This window comes from Bombus flavifrons, chromosome 8 (assembly GCF_040668555.2).
Source record: "Bombus flavifrons isolate JBK064 chromosome 8, iyBomFlav1_principal, whole genome shotgun sequence".
NCBI lineage: Eukaryota > Metazoa > Arthropoda > Insecta > Hymenoptera > Apidae > Bombus > Bombus flavifrons.
Window position 1 is genome coordinate 15,591,844 of NC_138449.1, and position 17,594 is coordinate 15,609,437.

Here is a 17,594-nt window from a genome sequence, read left to right on the forward strand (position 1 = left end):
TCTCGCTGTCTTCTTTGCTTCAGGTGTATCGTATAATATTTTCCATATTGCACACACTGTACATTTTTGCGTACTTTAATTTCCCGTAAATATGTAAACACCCGTAATAACGTCAATACCGTAAAAATCATCGAATAATATTTCCAACAACAAACATTGTCTCGAAAACGTTTCTCCTCTATTTTAAGGTATTCTACGATATTTTACAAAAACCAAAGCATAGATTTGGGTGCTGTCCGAGTACAGCTAAAGGGAAGCATCGGTCGTTGATATTTTTTAGGCGAAAAAACCGATACTCTGCAAATCTTATTTCATGCACACCGAATGCACGAATTTCTCTTCAAATCTCGTCGCAATCGGCTTAATAGTTCGATCGGAATTTTGGATTTAGGGCATACGCACACACGCCTTCGCGTGTACCTATATTTTTACCAACCGGATAAATCGCCACTGTTGGCTACAATCTCGCTACAAAAGGTAATAAACAATTTGATATTTTAAATAACCGAGTTCGATGCTGAAAAACGACTTTGATCGTTTATCTACGATATTTTTCCGACAAATATTCCAGCCGATGAAACTAGACGCAAGAAAATCCGATCGAAGTTGGGCATTTTATTAAAAACAGTAGCTCTCTGTTATATTTCGTCAAATCCGTTTCCCGCTAATATTATAAACCGACACGCCAAACGCTTTATTTATTATCGCTATGTTTCAATCTTCCACGCGTTGTAACAACTCGATATTAATACAATTTCTAATACCCGAAATGCACGTTCCGATGAATTAAACATTGCACATCGATTAATAATAATAATGTATCTCGCAAACCGTTTAACGAGCCGATACTTCGATTAGGTTCGATACAGGTCAACGACTCTCGTGCGCGCGATATCGCTGCGAACAAAAGTCGCTCGTCTGCGTCGGGCCTCAAACCGTACACCTTTTGCCAACTCGTTCTCCACCTGTCCAAAAAGACGTAATTCGGCACGATCGTACGTATAATTCTTAACCGCCACGAAGTTCCCTCTTCAATTAATTCCCATTGAACGTCCAACTTAGTGGTGCGTGATTTTTGCTGGGAACGAAACACCATCACCGTCGCCCAAGGATAATTAACACGTCGTTGGCGCGCACCGGTGCGGTGTTGGACCGAAACGCAGACTCCAGGCTTTTAGTCCACCCTCGATTCCCATTCACCCCGTTCGCTCGCGGTTGTATTGGTGAACGTCGAGGTTCCGGCTACCGTTCTTCTCGATCCGTCCTCCTCCTCGTCGTCCTTGTCGTCGACGTAGTGTGTCTACACCCCATCGGTATAGCAGGATATTATGGTGATGCGACAATGAACGCAGTGATCGCTATCTGGCCGGTATTGGGGGATGTCGACCCTCGCTGTGCGCTCGCGAAATCGGCTATGGAATGACGTGGACGGAAAGAGGGGCAAAAGTAGAGAAGTACAGGAAAAAAAAGGAAAGAACAGCGAATAGAAAGGACGAGACAGAGAGAGAGAGAGAGAGAGAGAGAGAGAGAGAGAGAGAGAGGGAAGAAGGGAATTCGAACGGAGGGGTAGAGACATAGAAGCGTCTTGGGATAGAGAGAATATCTACTAGTAAACAGGAGCGCACACTGGTGCACAAGTACGTCCACAGGCAAAGAGAGATTATGTAGGTGCGTGCCTACGCGCCACCGCCTAAACTACCCCCGACTGGTGCTTAAACTGCCTCCCCTTTTATTATGGGCCGCGACGGTTATTGGATTGTACCGTGCTATTTGTTGGCTGCCACGCTAATGGATCCATAATCACCGGGACGAATTAACGCAATGCGACGACGCGACGCCTCGCCTACGACTCGGCGCTACTTTAAACACGGCTACACCGAGCGTTGCTTCTTCCTACCCGTTCACTCGGCCAGCCGGCTCTCCTTTTAACGTGCTTGACTCGTCGTATACTCGTCGTTAATCGGTGGATTCGCGTTCGATTACCCACTGTCCCACTGCTACCCACTGTCCGCTATCCTCGAACTTTAAGCGACGTATCGACGAATCGTGTATCGTTCGCGTCTTCGTAGATGCTCCGCAGGACGATGGCTGTGAATCGTGAGCGACGCTTTAACGGAATCTGCGACTACGTGTCCTGAGAGGTTCGTCTGAAAGCAGGATATGATGCGAGAGTGGCGAAGGGAGTACGGTCAACATTTGAACCGAGTAAACATCGGCCGACCGTGCTTCTTCCCTTCGTTCTTCTCTTCCCCGCATCCTGGCTCCGTCGTGCTATTCGCAACCGTCGATGAGACCCCGAATCGCGCATAGGTTCTTCGAATAGTCTCTCCTCTCTGGCACACGTCAGTCTTATAACTCCGCTTTCACGGGCCACTGTGGGGAATACCTTAGCCCCGGGGCAGCGTAGCACAAAGCATATTGCATGTGCCCCAAATACACAATCGCAGCCGGCTGGCTGGGCCGGGAGCGTCAGGATTCGTTAGCTTCTGGCGCCGATGGTCTTTGCTCTTTCGATCGGATTCAGCGGATCCACCGCTCGCCTCCGGGCACGCGTTTAATGAGGATAGTCGTAAAAAATTCACTCGTTATCTTGCTACGTCGCGCGGTACTACGGCTCGCGCGACGCACCGCCAACGACCATGAAATCGAAGAATCCTAACGTTTCTTTTTCCTTTCGAATCTTCCTCCTTCCTTTTCACTATTACAAAATCGTGAATGACATTATACCGGTTTCTATTTACGGAACCGATCGGTCGGTCGATCGATGATAGAAGTAGCGCGTGCATTTCAACGATTCGATAGAGGTTTCCATCCAACTCCCGTTTACGAGAGTAAGCGACAAGTTTGTCCACGCTCTATGTTCCAACTTGGAGCTAATTAATTAGAAGCAAATGTTTTTTTAGTCGTGGCGAGAACTCGATTGTTTTTATGGCTTCGCCAGACTTTGCGTGCCTTCGGCCACGCGTTTAACCAGAAAAGTCTCGAGAAATTCTCTTGTTACCTCGCTCTCAAAGAAACCGCGTCGCGCTTTCCCGCAGCTTATGTTCTTCGCCTCGTTTCCACTGGAAATATCTGTTCGCCTCGGCGTATTTACTTTAAATCGTAAAACGCAATAACGTTGGAGAAATCATCTTTCCGGCTGTGATTTCACGATGAGTCGGTCAACCAGCTACGATCTATCCATCGTCCGACGATCATCTTCGTAAAAAACGTATCCGTATCGATCAGTGACGTAAGCTAATTGGAGAATCAATTAGCGACGACTCTTTGTTTCTTCGCAAAATCGATCACGTTTCGTGCCCTATGATTATACGGACGGGAGAAAAACCGTAAGTCGATCTCGTTTCGTTTTTCACATACCACGCGTGTATAAACTTGAGGTAAACCTTGAGGTAAAACGACGGGTGCGTGGTTTTATTCAAGATCCCAAGATAACGAGCCAATTTATGCGCTGTAAGATCATCCTGTCTTACCGCCGTCACTCCAATCAACAGACTCGTCCTATCGTTAACTTTTTTTCATCGCGGTAAGCGTAAACAGTTCCGTCTGTTACGTAATCACCCACGTAGCGATGAATTTAAATTTAAATTTACAATTAGCGGTCGTTCGAAGCACCGCGACGCAACGTTGCGCCAAGTATTCTCGTCTTGATTTTGTAACGATTCTGCGATTTCGTGAGACCGATTTGACCCGCTCAAATAACACCGGATAATCAGACCACAAAAGTTAATACGATCTGATTTTACATGCGGGCCAGCCAGCCAACCAACCAGTCGTTACGCTACCGGTTCGCTGGGTAGCTGACTAGACCTACAAACGCGTGAACTTTCACTTTCGTGCGAAAGAACGGCCAATCTCGTTCAACGATAAACGAGACACCGTGAGATCGTGGAGAGAGCCGCAGGAACAGATACGACTACCGCGTCGCGATGGGAACACATCGATTTATATGGCTCGACAGTATCGGTTTTCATATAGGCGTGCAGCAATTACCGCAAGTGAGAATATTTCCTTTTCCAATAAGTAACGCGTTACGTTCCAGAATTATTTGTTTTACGCTGTATTCTTCGGTTCGTTCGCTCGTCGTAAGGAAATGTTTTAAATTCGAGGAAAATGTAACGTGAATAGAAAAATCGACGTTGATACGATATCTATACAGAAATAGGGAAATTTATATACCAAAGACGCGTTTCAGAAGCGATGAAAGTAGCAGCGATTAAATTAATCGAATCAACTGTTTTCAAACTTATCTATCCGGTGAAATCGAATGTGAATGAAATGGCGAAGAAAAAAAGTTGATCGGAAGAAAAATCGATGGAAGGGGCGAGCAAAGAGGAGTGGAAATCGTCGGAAGCGATGATCCTAATGACCAAGTGTACGCGCGCTGCCGGAGTGCTTCCGTCGAATCAAGCCCGTCGTGGAACGATTTTATCGGACACGCGTTAGAGCGGAAGTGGCGGTGCAAGTTTTCGAGCAAACTCGATGTTCCATTGTCCTCGAGAGGAGAAAGTGGCGTGGATGAAGAAGGTTATGAGAGCATGGAAGAGAAAGAGAGAAAGAGAGAAGGTGGTTGGAGAAGCCGGTGACTTAAGACGTTAACGAGACTAACCGGATTCATCGCTAGGCGAAGGGCTGGATCTTGCGCGAGAAGGGTGAAGAAAGGAGAGTGCCGGGTGGCACTGATTTTAATCAAGATATGGCCTGGCAGCAGCCAGCGGCGGATCAAGCGAGCCAGGGCTTATCGATTTTCTAAGTGCTCCCGACCGAGAGAGCGTGTCGTCTGCGACACTAGCTGAGAATTTGAAAATAGCGAAACAAGAGAACCGGAGGCGTCGCCTTTCGCAGACTAAACAATCGGATATTCAACGATTTCGTAGAATATTCGATTACTCAACCGGCATTCGTTTTTCGTTCGATTAGTCAGACAGACGACGCCGATATCTGTCTTATTTCTAAGCGAATCGTTTCATAGCCTGGCAAGTTTCCTCTAGACGTTTTTAGAATTATTCAAACATCCTGTTGTACCTGTATCCTGTTCGTATAAATATTCATACCGTCGCTTGGGATTTTATAAGCCAGCTTACCTCTAAGTTTCCGTCGTACGATTAAAAGCGGATCATACGGAGGATCGAGAGTGGAAGAGAAAGGGATTTCACCCGTTTTGCTATCCGAGACCGAGAGGAAAATCGTCGAAAGGAACGCGTTCGTTCAAGCAAATGCGCGTACAACGATTACGCAACATAGCCGGACGTTAGGTCACGACGTAGACGAGCGACGTTTTTCTTAATTGGATTTATTCTTAACTGGAGAAACAAAGATAGTCGTACGATCGCAACGATATCGCGCGGTTAAGAGTCGCTCGTCCGCATTTTAGACTAAAGTTTTAAACGATCCGCTCTTCCATAACCGAAACATTCGCCGAATCACCGTCGTTTTTTCCTAATCTGATCTTTTTGTACTTTCTTCTTGTCGCTCATTAAAATCTAGTTCTCGATTTTTCCAACGTCTTTGAAGATAGAGATATTCCCCTAAAAGGGCGTTCGCTCTAATCCGCGGATATTCTTTCGACGCGCACCGGTTAATCCGGATAATTGTCGCAGACAAGGCAATCCCTTAATTGATCGGGCCAGACAGCCTCTGTCCGTCTCCGAGCAAGAATACGAATGATATTTTTTGCCGTTTGCCCGTTAAGAGATTAAAGCCAAGGGGTCGGTCGCTTCGTTTTAGAGTCATTATACTCTCGGGAGAGGGGAAGCGCCGGAGATGCGGGCAAGAGAGGAAGAAAGAGCGCGATAAAGGGACGAATAAACGAAGACTGACTTGGCGAAAGCAACTATGCTCGGGAAAATTCTAAAACGTGACGAACACGCAGATAAAGAAAGACGAGTACGGAAAGAGGAGCACCGAGGAGAAGGTAAAACCGATGCAAAATTATAAAGCGAAATAAGCGGAAACGAAAGAAGGGGACGAAGAATGGATTAGGTGAATCGAACGGAGTAAGAAAGAATAGACAGATATGAAACTCGGCATCGATTCAAAGAAGACGCGGAAGAAGGAAAAGGAGAAGAAGGAACGAGCGTACGCAGGCTGGGGGGATAAAAAGAGAAGAAGGAAGAGCTGGAGAGAAAGGGAGCGAATGGAGAGAGCACGCTGAGCTTGCAAAAAGGGTGCCTGGTGATGCGTACCATAGCTACCTCGACAAATGCATTAAGACCACCCTCTACCCTCCTCTCTTGGCGATATCGAACTGACTGTGCGACTCGCTCCGTAGTCGGGATACACCTCGATTTCTCGCACCTCGTTTACTATAAGAGTCTAACCGGTGCCGTAGTCTACAAGTATTTTCACGCCTTTCGATACACCCAGCGTTCAAGTGGTAAAAACATCGCGAAATACCTTTGACGGGAACAGGTTAACTTTCCAGTGAAAAGAAACGGGATTCCAGGGAAATAGAACTCGTGCCGGGTAGACTGTCTGCGGGGCTCAAGGTGATCGACAAACACGGCCGGTGTAGAAAATAAAGGCACGGCTTACGGATAAAACGAATCCTCCTGGATAAGATGTTTCTTTGCTCGACGTCCACGTGGACGATTCTTTTCGTTTATCTTTACTTTTCCGTTCTATTTGGACACATTCCTTCCGTTTATTTCGCCCACTTGTTTACGCTTCCATTTCGATAAATGGAGATTGTCGCTGGTTACGATTTACGCCGAATAATAATGGAATACTATCTTCGATCGAATAACCGCTCGTTAAAACCTGGCTTAGGGTAATGGTAACTAGGAAGGGGACTCTATCCGTTAGATATTATCTCGGATGGTCTTTTGAGCGACTCGAATGGGGGACGAGCGCAAGGGTGGACAGGTAACGTGACAGCCGTCCTATTTAGCGTGCACGTAATACTATACGTTGTTCCGAAAAGTTCCTTCTTGTTGGATAAATGTATTTCGTAAAATAGATGCTTCCTAAAATAGTAGATAATACATTTTACTATTGCTTCGTATCAAAGATGACTTAAATCGAATTTTAACGATCGTGACCTGAGAGATCGGCGTTTCGCGGCTCGTGCGTTCGGAACGCCCGACACGGTCTGATACGAGTGTATGTGACGAATGTTCCTGGCTGACACCATTATCGCGGAGCAGCGATGGTGACCGTGTCATCGGTCAGAAGACAATTCACGGTCGACTCCCTCCGTTTCGATGCTACAGTTCCCACGAAATTCGTGTTACGACGTAGGGCCGCTGGTAGCGGGACGTGCATACATAGATACATACATGCACGCGTAGCTAGCACCTCATTCCAATCGATATGCGACGACACCCCCATGGGGAGACATTCATATCGCAGTGGAACTCAAACACGGACCAGAGACACGCCACTGTAATATCGTCCCCTTCGGCCGACTTGATCACTGTGCCATCGATATCGGAATATTTGGATGCCAATTTCGATCACGATCTCCACCGCTTTCTATTTGATTGCTCCAAGAGGCAAGTGATTACACTCGCTGGAGACGATCAAAGTGTTTCGTTCGATTTTGATTCTATTTTTATTTGACTGTGAAGCGAAAGAAAGGTAAAAGAAAGCGTGTGTTTGGCGATGAGTTTTCCAATACACGCGTGTATCTCGCTTTATAGAGTCGTAGGCACAGAAGCACGAGGTGTTATAACGAGAAAGACAGCGGTACGGTCGATAATGACTCCGTGTCAGAGCACGTGTCAGCCGTTCGTCTAATAGCACATTATGCATCCGCAAGACGTGCAAATTACACCCGGCTCCGATACGGTCGACGAGACGAAGCCAATGAAATACGCCGTTGCCGCTTAGTTAACGCGATGCATCTGTGCCTTCATCGACGCATACAGGTAAAGGATACGGATACGGTAAAAGTAACCGAACGAAATATTTCGTTAGATTGAGAAAATTCGGCCCGACTAACGGCACAGACGTTGATTCCAGTATCTCCGCGAGACAACGTCTTTCTCTTCGATTGACGTTGGCCGATATCGATCGATACCATTCCGAGGAATTAGAATCGACCACCGATAACAAGAACGACCGGTGAAAAATTCGGATAATGTCGCGTAAAGAAGGGTGTCGGGTGCGCGCATCGTGTACGATCATAGATCTCTACGGGCAATACGGTTCCATTAGTTAAATTGTTTCCCTGATACGTCCGCGTTCTTTGACTCCGGCCTTTCATTCCGTTTTGCTGGTCGGATAGGCCCAGCTACGATGCAATTCCGGGTTATTCTCTCCCCGGAGAAGTCGATAAGAAAATAGTACGAAAGAAGAAAAGGGGATCCCCAGGGGAGATGGGTGATCATTTGATTGCGGATAGATTAAGGTACAGGGGTTGTACTGTCTGACAATGCAAACCGAACGTTTTGTGTCGGACCACCGGTTAATGCGGCAGACTGATCCAACAATGGAATCGAATTTTTTCTTTTTCTAACTGAAAGTAGAAAGAGGCCGAGAAATAGCTGGAACGAAGCTAGACGAATAAGATAATCAAAGCTCTAGTTTCGACGCGAGTAAAACCACATCGTTGCGAATACGACTTCGATATATCATCCTTCGATCGTCGATCGATATTTCGCTGTTGCGCCATCGGTCACAAGTGGGACCGTTAATCGATTACAAATATCGCCGACTGAGAGAAATCCCTTTAGTTAAAGTCTCGAATTGGCCGTTTACATCTATTAACACCGAACCGCCAACTTTGAGGGTGGTCGCCGTTTGCTCGCCGTTTCGAAAGCATCGTGTAACCGGCTCCGTTGGGAGCCACACATCTGGCGAACAAGCAACAAGTATACTATGCACGCATTAAATGTACACCCGTTACCGACTCCAATTACTCCGAGTAGCCTGTCGCTGCGTCGCACGTGCACATGCGATCCTCTATCTTCGATTGCGCGCCTCCCTTCGATTACCGACGAATTTTAATTACGAGGATGCGTCAGTTCGCTCGGTTTTGCTCGGTGCTAACTTTCTACACTTGCCGCTTTATTAACCATAGAACGAATCCTTCTTTTAAGAGACTGGCGACGATAAGAATTTCAATTCGCTGTAAGATTCTACTACGAGACTCTCTCGATGAAAGTATATATCGATTTTAAAATAAAACGCTTCAGTCGAACTGATATATTTACGGTGCAAACTTAACTGCTAAGAATAAACTAGAGACGCAGGTTTACCGCTAATGAGGCATTATATGGGATTACGTATCCAAGAGCGCCATAATTTTCTATATAATTCAGATCATGGACGAGAGAATGACGCGACGTGGCATTCCAGGACTCTTGTAGCAACGACTGATCGAATACCAGGTATACGATTCATTTATGTCAAGGTATAGTAGCAATTACGAGAACGAGCATCGTAAATACGTATAACGTACACGCAGATTTAGACCGAGACAAGGTAGAAATTCTGATAGAAATCGTCGGAATTTATCTTTGAACAGTCTCGGTGTTGGAACAGAGTATCGCAGTTTTATTTAACGCGTGAAAAATTGGGAACATAAGAAACGATACTGAAATTTCGTTACGAGTCGCGTATAATGATCTCCGGTAATGGGCGCGTTCCACGACACATCTGTGTCATCTATGGAAGGAACAAGCGCGCGATTACGTTGATGCATGCGCGTCAGGCTCGCATGCCAGGAAAATTGCAAAGCGTCCGATGTTCCAGAAAAATATAGGAATCTTGTTCGATACGATATACTCAGGAAATTATCATCCTTCGTAAATTTTTCACACCGAACATGGCTAAATCGATTCGTTTCTTGCACACGGACGATCACAACGAGACAAACTTTAACGTACGGTATGAATGAACAGATCGTAAATACGAACGAATTAAGCAACGCCTAGAACAAGTCGCTCGTGATTCGAAGAAATACCGAAAAGAAAACCATAACTAACATTCTACTACTTTCGCTGGAATTTCGATAGAATTTTATTAGCAACAAATATGGAAAGTTATCTCAGAATATTGTACTTCGTATACTCTGCTCTTTAATAATTCCACAGGGGTAGATACTGGGGTACTTTATCGGTAAATGCTTGCAGAAGAATCGAAAGTTTCAAAATGTATAGAAATAATCGTAACTACAAGGTTTATTCAGAACGTCCGGCTGACCTATTCCACTTCCATAGTGGCGTGGCAGTGGTGGGGTGCTCTTTCGTACGCTTCACGGTGGGGACTCGGCTGTCTGATTGTGAGCGGCGAGCGCTGAAACGACGCCCCTCATACTACCGTCGAGTATCACGGAGGGGACGCCGTGGTTGAGCGCCGCGTCGAAACGACGCTCCCCACCCTGTCTGTGTGCACTCTGGTAGGAGCTACTTAAGTTTCAGGGTGCAGAGCGCTCTGCGGTTCACTCTCGTTCCGGCGATCGAGTGGAAAGCAGAGTGCATTTCTATTCTTTTTACTTTATTACCGGTCTATTATTTCGTAGCTTGTATCGCGATTACGCGACACATCGATATTCCGTCTTTTATCATCGATAAGTGTCAATTGTATGCGTAATGGAAATAAAACTCCTTCGATTTTAAATGGTAAATGAATGATAAATTTCATCCCCTAAATATCAAATCGAATTTAATCTTTTCCAATCATTTTTCTGTAGCATTCTAGTTATCGCGCATCGTTTAAAAATATTTCACGAGCATATAATATTTCGTATGGAACGAACGGAATCGCAGACGCGATACAATCTCGATCGAAGAAAAGGAATAAAGATCGTGCGTCTCCGATATGCATCGAACGCACACGAACGCACACGAACGCGCCCGATTTTCCAGCGATATACATATATGCAGTACTCGCCTTTTATGCATATGGGCGACTGGTCCGTAAACGCGCACGCGTACCACGAGTTTACATACTACACACGTGTTACTATAGATGTTACTACGGCGAGTACTCTGTAATCTGACACAGAGTACGGAGATTGAACCCGACTGAGCGGGACTCGTTGAACCGGAAGTAATCCCGCGGGGAAGCAAGAAAAAAAAAAGGGAAAAAATTGCTCGATTACTTTTGCAACGAACGGCCGCGTAACCTCGCAATCGCAACGTCCGATGAATGCCTGTTCTCGTTCGCGATTTCCACCTCCGCGAGTCTTCGCGTCTGCTTCGAACCGAACCCCGTTCCTTTAGACATCCCCCGACCTGTTCTCCCTAATACGCGAAAGTACGTTTGAATTTCGTTTTCCAGCGAATCGAAATAATATATATGGAACGTGGCTCGATCACAGTCGAGAAATAACGCATTGTCGTGACGAAAAAACAAAATTTCTAGCGGACGTAATTACACAGAAGCTGGAATATACGATATTTTTTATACGACATTCAGGCTTGCACGCGTGTCTACCGACTCGTCTTATTGCGGACTAAACTCCGTGCGAGAAAAACGAAACGGAAGGAAGAGAAATGTGAGTAAAAGCGTGCTGGAAAAGTCGATGGATTACACGTGATACGCATCGCGTTACCACGCTCGTGACAAGTATGTCCGGTAATCTGTAAGCTTGTGGATTGGACACGATCGAGCCTGGCTGCTGACCCGGAAGTAATCCCTGACAAAGAAGGTAAAAAATGTTGCTCCGCTGGTTGTACGGCGGATACTCGTAACCGTGCCACGAGGCATTACCGCTCCCTATATAGATGCTACACTCGAGGGACCTTATGGGTTATTTCAGATGGACGTACCACGAGGGTATTGTCCGATTCAAGATTCGTCGAGTACCGAACGAGCACTCGAACGGAGCTTTATTGGAAGCTACATGAGCGCGCCCTGTTCTATCTCCGTGTATACCGACGTACCAGGTGTCCCGGAAATCGAGTACGTTTCTCAGACTTTTCGTGCTACGAGTAACGAGTTACGTTCGCGTAGCGAATTTCGTAAGCGGAAGATGGTCGCGCACAGCGTTACGAAGAAATAATTTTCGATATTTGTGCAACGTACCTCGAAGCTTCGTACGTATACGGCGGCAGCTATCGTCGCTTTAGACATTGCGAAAGTATACGACATATTTATGGTACACCTTATAAGTTGATGACGAAGAAAGGAAGCAAGCAGAGCCTTTGAGCGAAGCTAGTTGGTCGTTAACGAGAATTTTCAGGCAGAAATTCGAGAAAAATATTTCATTTCTAGAGCAAGTGGCTGCCTTTTAACGTTCAAACGAAATATTATTACGAAGATGCTTTTCGTTATTCGTGGAAAGCAATTTGCACGCGAAATATCTACCGTGTAAAATGCGGTTGTAAGACACCGCAATAAATGTCCGATCGGATTCTAATCCCAAGGTAAAATTTTGTCGAGAGGGCATGATTGACCTTGGGACGCGTGAGAAGCCTTTCAAATTATCCGTAGGAAGTAGGTCAAACGTTAAACGTTCAACCGTGTGTGCCTGTACGCAAAGAAATAGAGCAAATATTGCGCTCTGTAATCAATTAACGATCCCAGTGCGAATCGATATACGGCTGCAAAACGATATATATGCCTTTTATACCAGTTGAACGCAACTCATTAAACCAGCTTCCAGTTTATCTTGAAATCTCGCGTAATTTTTCTCACTGAATTTACGCTTCCTCCTCCGCTGAAATTATTTCCGTTATAGAGACCGAGCTTGACCGAGAGAGATAGAAAACAGAAGGGAAATAGAGAGGGAGAAAGAAAAGAATTAAACGAGTAAGAGGGGAAAAGAAGGAAAAAGAAAACGTCTCTAATCCTCTTCTCCGTTTAATCCTTTTCCAGACGGCGGAAGGAAGAAGGAAAAAGAATATCGTCCGGTGAGAGAAAACACGATGAATTTCGAAAAGCGCGAACCGTCCCGCGTTTTTACCCCCGCGAAAAATGCTCCCTCGGACCGTGCATGGGGAAACGATAATCCAGATAAGCCGCTAAATGCTGGCAATTTGAGCGGCGGGATCTCCAGAAACAATACTCCGTACTTGAAACCGACTAATGCCAAGTAACAGAGAGAGCCGCCTGTTCCTTATATACCGGGTGTCCTCCCTGGATCCTTCTCTTCGGTTCTATTATTTACCATGTTCATGGTGATTCGTGGCGAGCACACGGAAATTATAGCGCCGTTTCTCGCGTTCTCGCGACAGCGTTACAAAAGTTTCGCGCGAATGAGAAAATTCTTATAGAATGTAATCGAATTTCAGAATCTATCGTACCTCGATTATTCGAGGTGCGAAATTAAATTCACATTTACGAGCGGGAATAAAGATAACGAATACGTCGCAAAATAGAGAACCGAGAATGGCAGCAGGAGAAGATAAAAACGGTCGAACAGAGAGGGAAGAAAAATAGCGAGCGAAAAATGGAGTAACAAGGAAACGCGTGGGATAAAATAAGGAAGAGAGAAACAGAAACACGACGAGAGAAGGAGTATCGAGAGAGATGAATACGAAAACAAGGAAGGATGGAGAGAGAGAGAGAGAGAGAGAAGAGCCAGTGATGCGGAGTGAAAGTCCTCGAGTAAAAACCAGGCCAGGGCTTCGTATCTCGACGCGAACACACCAGGTCCATTATGCAATTACGGCGACGCATTTGCTGCCGCCTTTCCACCATTGCCTCGGTCCTGCTGTGCCACGTCCTCGTTTTCCTTAGCAATTTACCTTCTAAATCGCTCAAAGTTTTGAAATTACCATAACCATCCTAGTGTCCGATAAGCGAACGTTACTCCCGTTCCTACAATTAACTTTAAGTCCTCTTTTGATCCTAGAGATTTTAATCGACCAGCCTCCATATCGCGATCGGTTGATCAACGACAATTTCACACGGGTTTTTCTATCGGCAATCGTCGACGATTTGTGGCGGGAACGCGAAACAGAGGCGGAGAAAGATTGGCAGAAACGGTTGGATCGACGGATGTTGGAAACATCGAAATGCTTTTTGAAATGAACAGGGCTCGAAAGGCAAACGCGTCGTGATTCGTGTTTCGAATATCGTGGCTGCGGTATGAACACGTGTTACGTAGTCAGCCGTTCTAGTTGGTTGTATTTGTACCGGGAAAATGGCGAGCTGTTAAAGCGGTTACCAACGAAACTAAAATTTTCATCCTTATTATTATTATTATTATTATTAAACACAAATGCGTATAATAACATTCTACGGAGATAGTATTTGTAAGCATAATCGAGACATACGATCTAAACATTATCATAGGGGTACCTTGTCTAGGCTATGCTTCAGAAATTCTTTGCGACACGAAGAATTAAGCTATCTTCGCTTTTAATTAATCGAGCGTACGCGTGGAATTTTTCTCTGATAATAAACCAGAGTCTTATGAACTAGAGGGTGGCCAATTTTCATTAATTCCCCCTCTTATCTGCAAGCCTCTAAAACATAATTCTGACATTCTAAGAACGCGAAATACAACGATCGAAGCAACGTACAGTGATCGATGAAGGAAGGACGTGTTTTTCGAAAATTGACAAGTTTCGCGACACGAGGATTCAACTACGCGACACAGACAGACAGACGCATGCACACGGAGGAAGAAATAGTAGTTTTATTAAGCAAAATGACTTACTAAAGTGTGACGCGGTGTAGGCGAACAAAAGCAGTCCGGAAATGAGTCGCAGTGACGTCGCATCCATTTTTCGGTTCCGGCTTCTGTTGGCCCCAGTCCTCTTCTCTCCCGCTTATCGCTCACGCGGATGATGGCACATGTATACACACACGAACCACACGCGCGCACTTACTTTTGATCTGGAAATTCGAAAGGAACACTGTGAAGCCTCGACTATCCTCGCGAGAGTTTTCTCGGCGGGATTTTTTTTTTCTTTGCTCCCTCTCTCTCCCTCTTTCCTTCTTTTTTCTCCCTTTTTTCCGCGTGCTTCGAGCTGTCGCGGTCAGAAAATCTTTGTTTTTTAGAACGGACGGTGAGCACGCCGCTTCAAGATCCTTGAGAACCTTTCGCCGCGGGAACCATGAAACGACACTGTGTCTCGGACAAAGGCTTTAAGCAGCTTTAGGATCGCGTACTTACTCGTCCAGGATTATTTATGTACCTTGAATCGTTGAATCTAACCGCGCCACGATGGAGAGAATGATATTATTTTTTCGCGAAATTCGAAGAACAGTCGTTTGAAATTCGTTCGACGATTCCGAAGGAAAATAATCGATCGTCGTTTAAACGACGTTTCACGATCGAGATTCGGAATAACCAAGTTGAACGAGCAACTTACCAACGACAAAGAGGATAAAAGTGCTATCGAACATCGAGTGAAATGCCGCGTGCGAGTAATTGGCGAAAGAAAGTAACCAAAACGAATTGTACCAACACTCGAATCGATCGGTCGGAAGAAGCTCGATGAAAAAGTGAACGAGAGGCGACGGACTCCTGTGGAACGTGTTGACTATTGACCGAGACAACGTCGACTGAGCAGAAATTTGCCATCGGTCTGCCGGCACACCTTTCCCGTACCGGCTGGCGAGTTTGAAAAAAACAGCCGTACAGTCTACACGACCTCGAGAGAGTCCACGAAACGCGCCGGTACTTTCTATCAGCGGCCAACAAATATTTTCCTCCGAACGAGTCTACCGACTCCGGCCGTCCATTCTCTCTTTTTAACTCTTATCGTTTTTCTCTTTGTCGTCGAATGGTTCGATAGAATCGCAAGAAATTACGGATTTCACGTTGAATTTCGCGTTGTCACAACAGCTGCGACGTCTTTCCTTAAGCGAGCAAATTGCGCTCTACGCACAGAGAACATGATTACCGTACGATCGAAAGAAAATACGCGAAACGTTTTACTCTTACGCTTACCTTAATTTCTATTGGTCATATTAATACGTTGGACTGGCGGAACAAACGAAAGGCCACGTAACCATTTAATTTTCAGATCGTAGGAATTATTTGCAAGTGGTGCGATAGTAAATAATTATGAATCGATCGGGAAGATTTCGCTACACGAATGCGATAAACGTAGCTTAGCGAAGCAAACAGGAGGAGAGAGTAAGATACGCGATGCGATGCGTCGAGCAATTAAAATGCCATCGGTGTGTTCGTGTCAGAGTTCATTCACACGTTGCATCTTTAATTACTCTGTTGGCCATCTAGCGAATACCAAAGGAGAGATGGACAGGAAGTAAGCTGCACACGTACTGGTACGCCAAGCCCGTACACCGTTGTTGTTCCAATGTGCATGCAATGTTTGGTTGCAACATTGCTCGGCAATGTTTTCCATAATTGCATTCCTTCGCAATCGCGCAATACGAGCCGATGGAAAGTAGAAATGTATCGTGCTAGGTCAAGCCGAACGCGCCATCTTCCGCGAACGTTTAAACACGATCGCTGATGAAATTCTATCGCGATTTATTCTCCTACGGTTGTTACCACGATCGTACGTCGTAGAACGAATATTCGAAAACGTTTTCGAAAGGATATAGTTGCTGGTAAAAATGAAATCGCGCGATCCACGTTTTCGACGCTCTACGTTTTCCACGCTTTCACCGCGGCATTATTTTTCTATCGATAGCTGATTATTATTAACGTATTTATCGTAGAACGCACTATGCCACCGTATTGTATACCACCGTGGCCGTAATCTCTTTGTATCGGACGAGAGCACACGAAAATCGACTGGTGTTTTCACATCGGACGAAGAAGCAAATTTCATTCGGCGCACGATTCGCGGTCGAGTTGCTCGAAATGCAATACTCGCTATTTCACCGACGATTCGCCGGATATTTTTCGATCTATCGATTCGACAGGATCCGTCCTACACGTACGTTCGTGTACGACGATATATTAAAATATTATTCGACCGTTTTCCATTTTATCTACGAATACTTTCAAAGTAATACGTCACTGGAAATACACTGGAACTTTCCCTTCCGCGTTAACGACCTCGCACTTTCGCGGTTTTGGCACTGAACCCGAAATGCCAGCGCTTCCAATCGTTGCTCGTAGAAATCGTAAATCGCTGCAGCTTACCGAGCAGCGTGCCTGTTATTCTTTAATAAATGTTCGCAAAAAACCGATACGCGTTACGATACGACGAGCTTTGTTTTTCGAGACAAACGAACTGGCGTAGCAGCGGTGGCGCCTTGCGCTAGAAAATCCACGCAGAACCCGCCAGAATCGTTACGACGAGCAACTCGGAAAATATCACCAGAGTCGAGACGAAGAGGCTCGACGAATCGTCACGGTCGAAACAGATTGCAAAACAGATTCACCGGCATCTCCATCGCCGAGAATCTGTGACAACGAGCTATCACGTCGGCGGAACAGCGGCGTGACAACGATACCGAGGGACGAACGATCGAATCGTCGGCGATTTAGCAAATATCTGAAAGCGCTCGAGCACGAACGTTCTGGTGCAGGTATCGCGAAAAGGGCTAACCTGTTCGGATACGCTGGGCGCAGCGCAGCGCGGCAGAGAGAGCAGGGAGAGCCCGCGCTAAGCTCGCTCGCACCGGGTGCGTAGAGCGCGCGTTTTCGGACGTGGAAGGACTGACTGGGGTTACGCACGTAGCGTACACGGGTCCAGGACATGTATTGGCGGCCAGGGAGGCTCCACCTATCGCGTGCCAGAGTGGGAGGATACGGGGACGACCTCGAGCTT

The 17,594-nt window shown here is 45.9% G+C and overlaps 1 protein-coding gene across 5 annotated transcripts in view; it reads right to left on the reverse strand.

Moving 5' to 3' along the window:
- LOC138182341 (protein Skeletor, isoforms B/C) overlaps positions 1–17,594 on the reverse strand; it is a 55,307-nt gene that overhangs the window by 24,331 nt on the left and 13,382 nt on the right. For 2 of the 5 annotated variants that reach the window (XM_069118073.1, XM_069118069.1), the window contains exons 1-2: positions 17,373–17,506; positions 14,555–14,733 (exon numbers count right to left, since the gene is read on the reverse strand). In XM_069118073.1, the coding sequence (XP_068974174.1) occupies positions 14,555–14,621 (67 nt within the window). In that variant the 5' untranslated portion in view covers positions 14,622–14,733; positions 17,373–17,506. Of the gene's footprint in view, positions 1–14,554; positions 14,734–15,289; positions 15,767–17,372; positions 17,507–17,594 lie in introns of those variants that run through there. The other 3 variants (XM_069118070.1, XM_069118071.1, XM_069118072.1) reach the window with 2 other exon arrangements.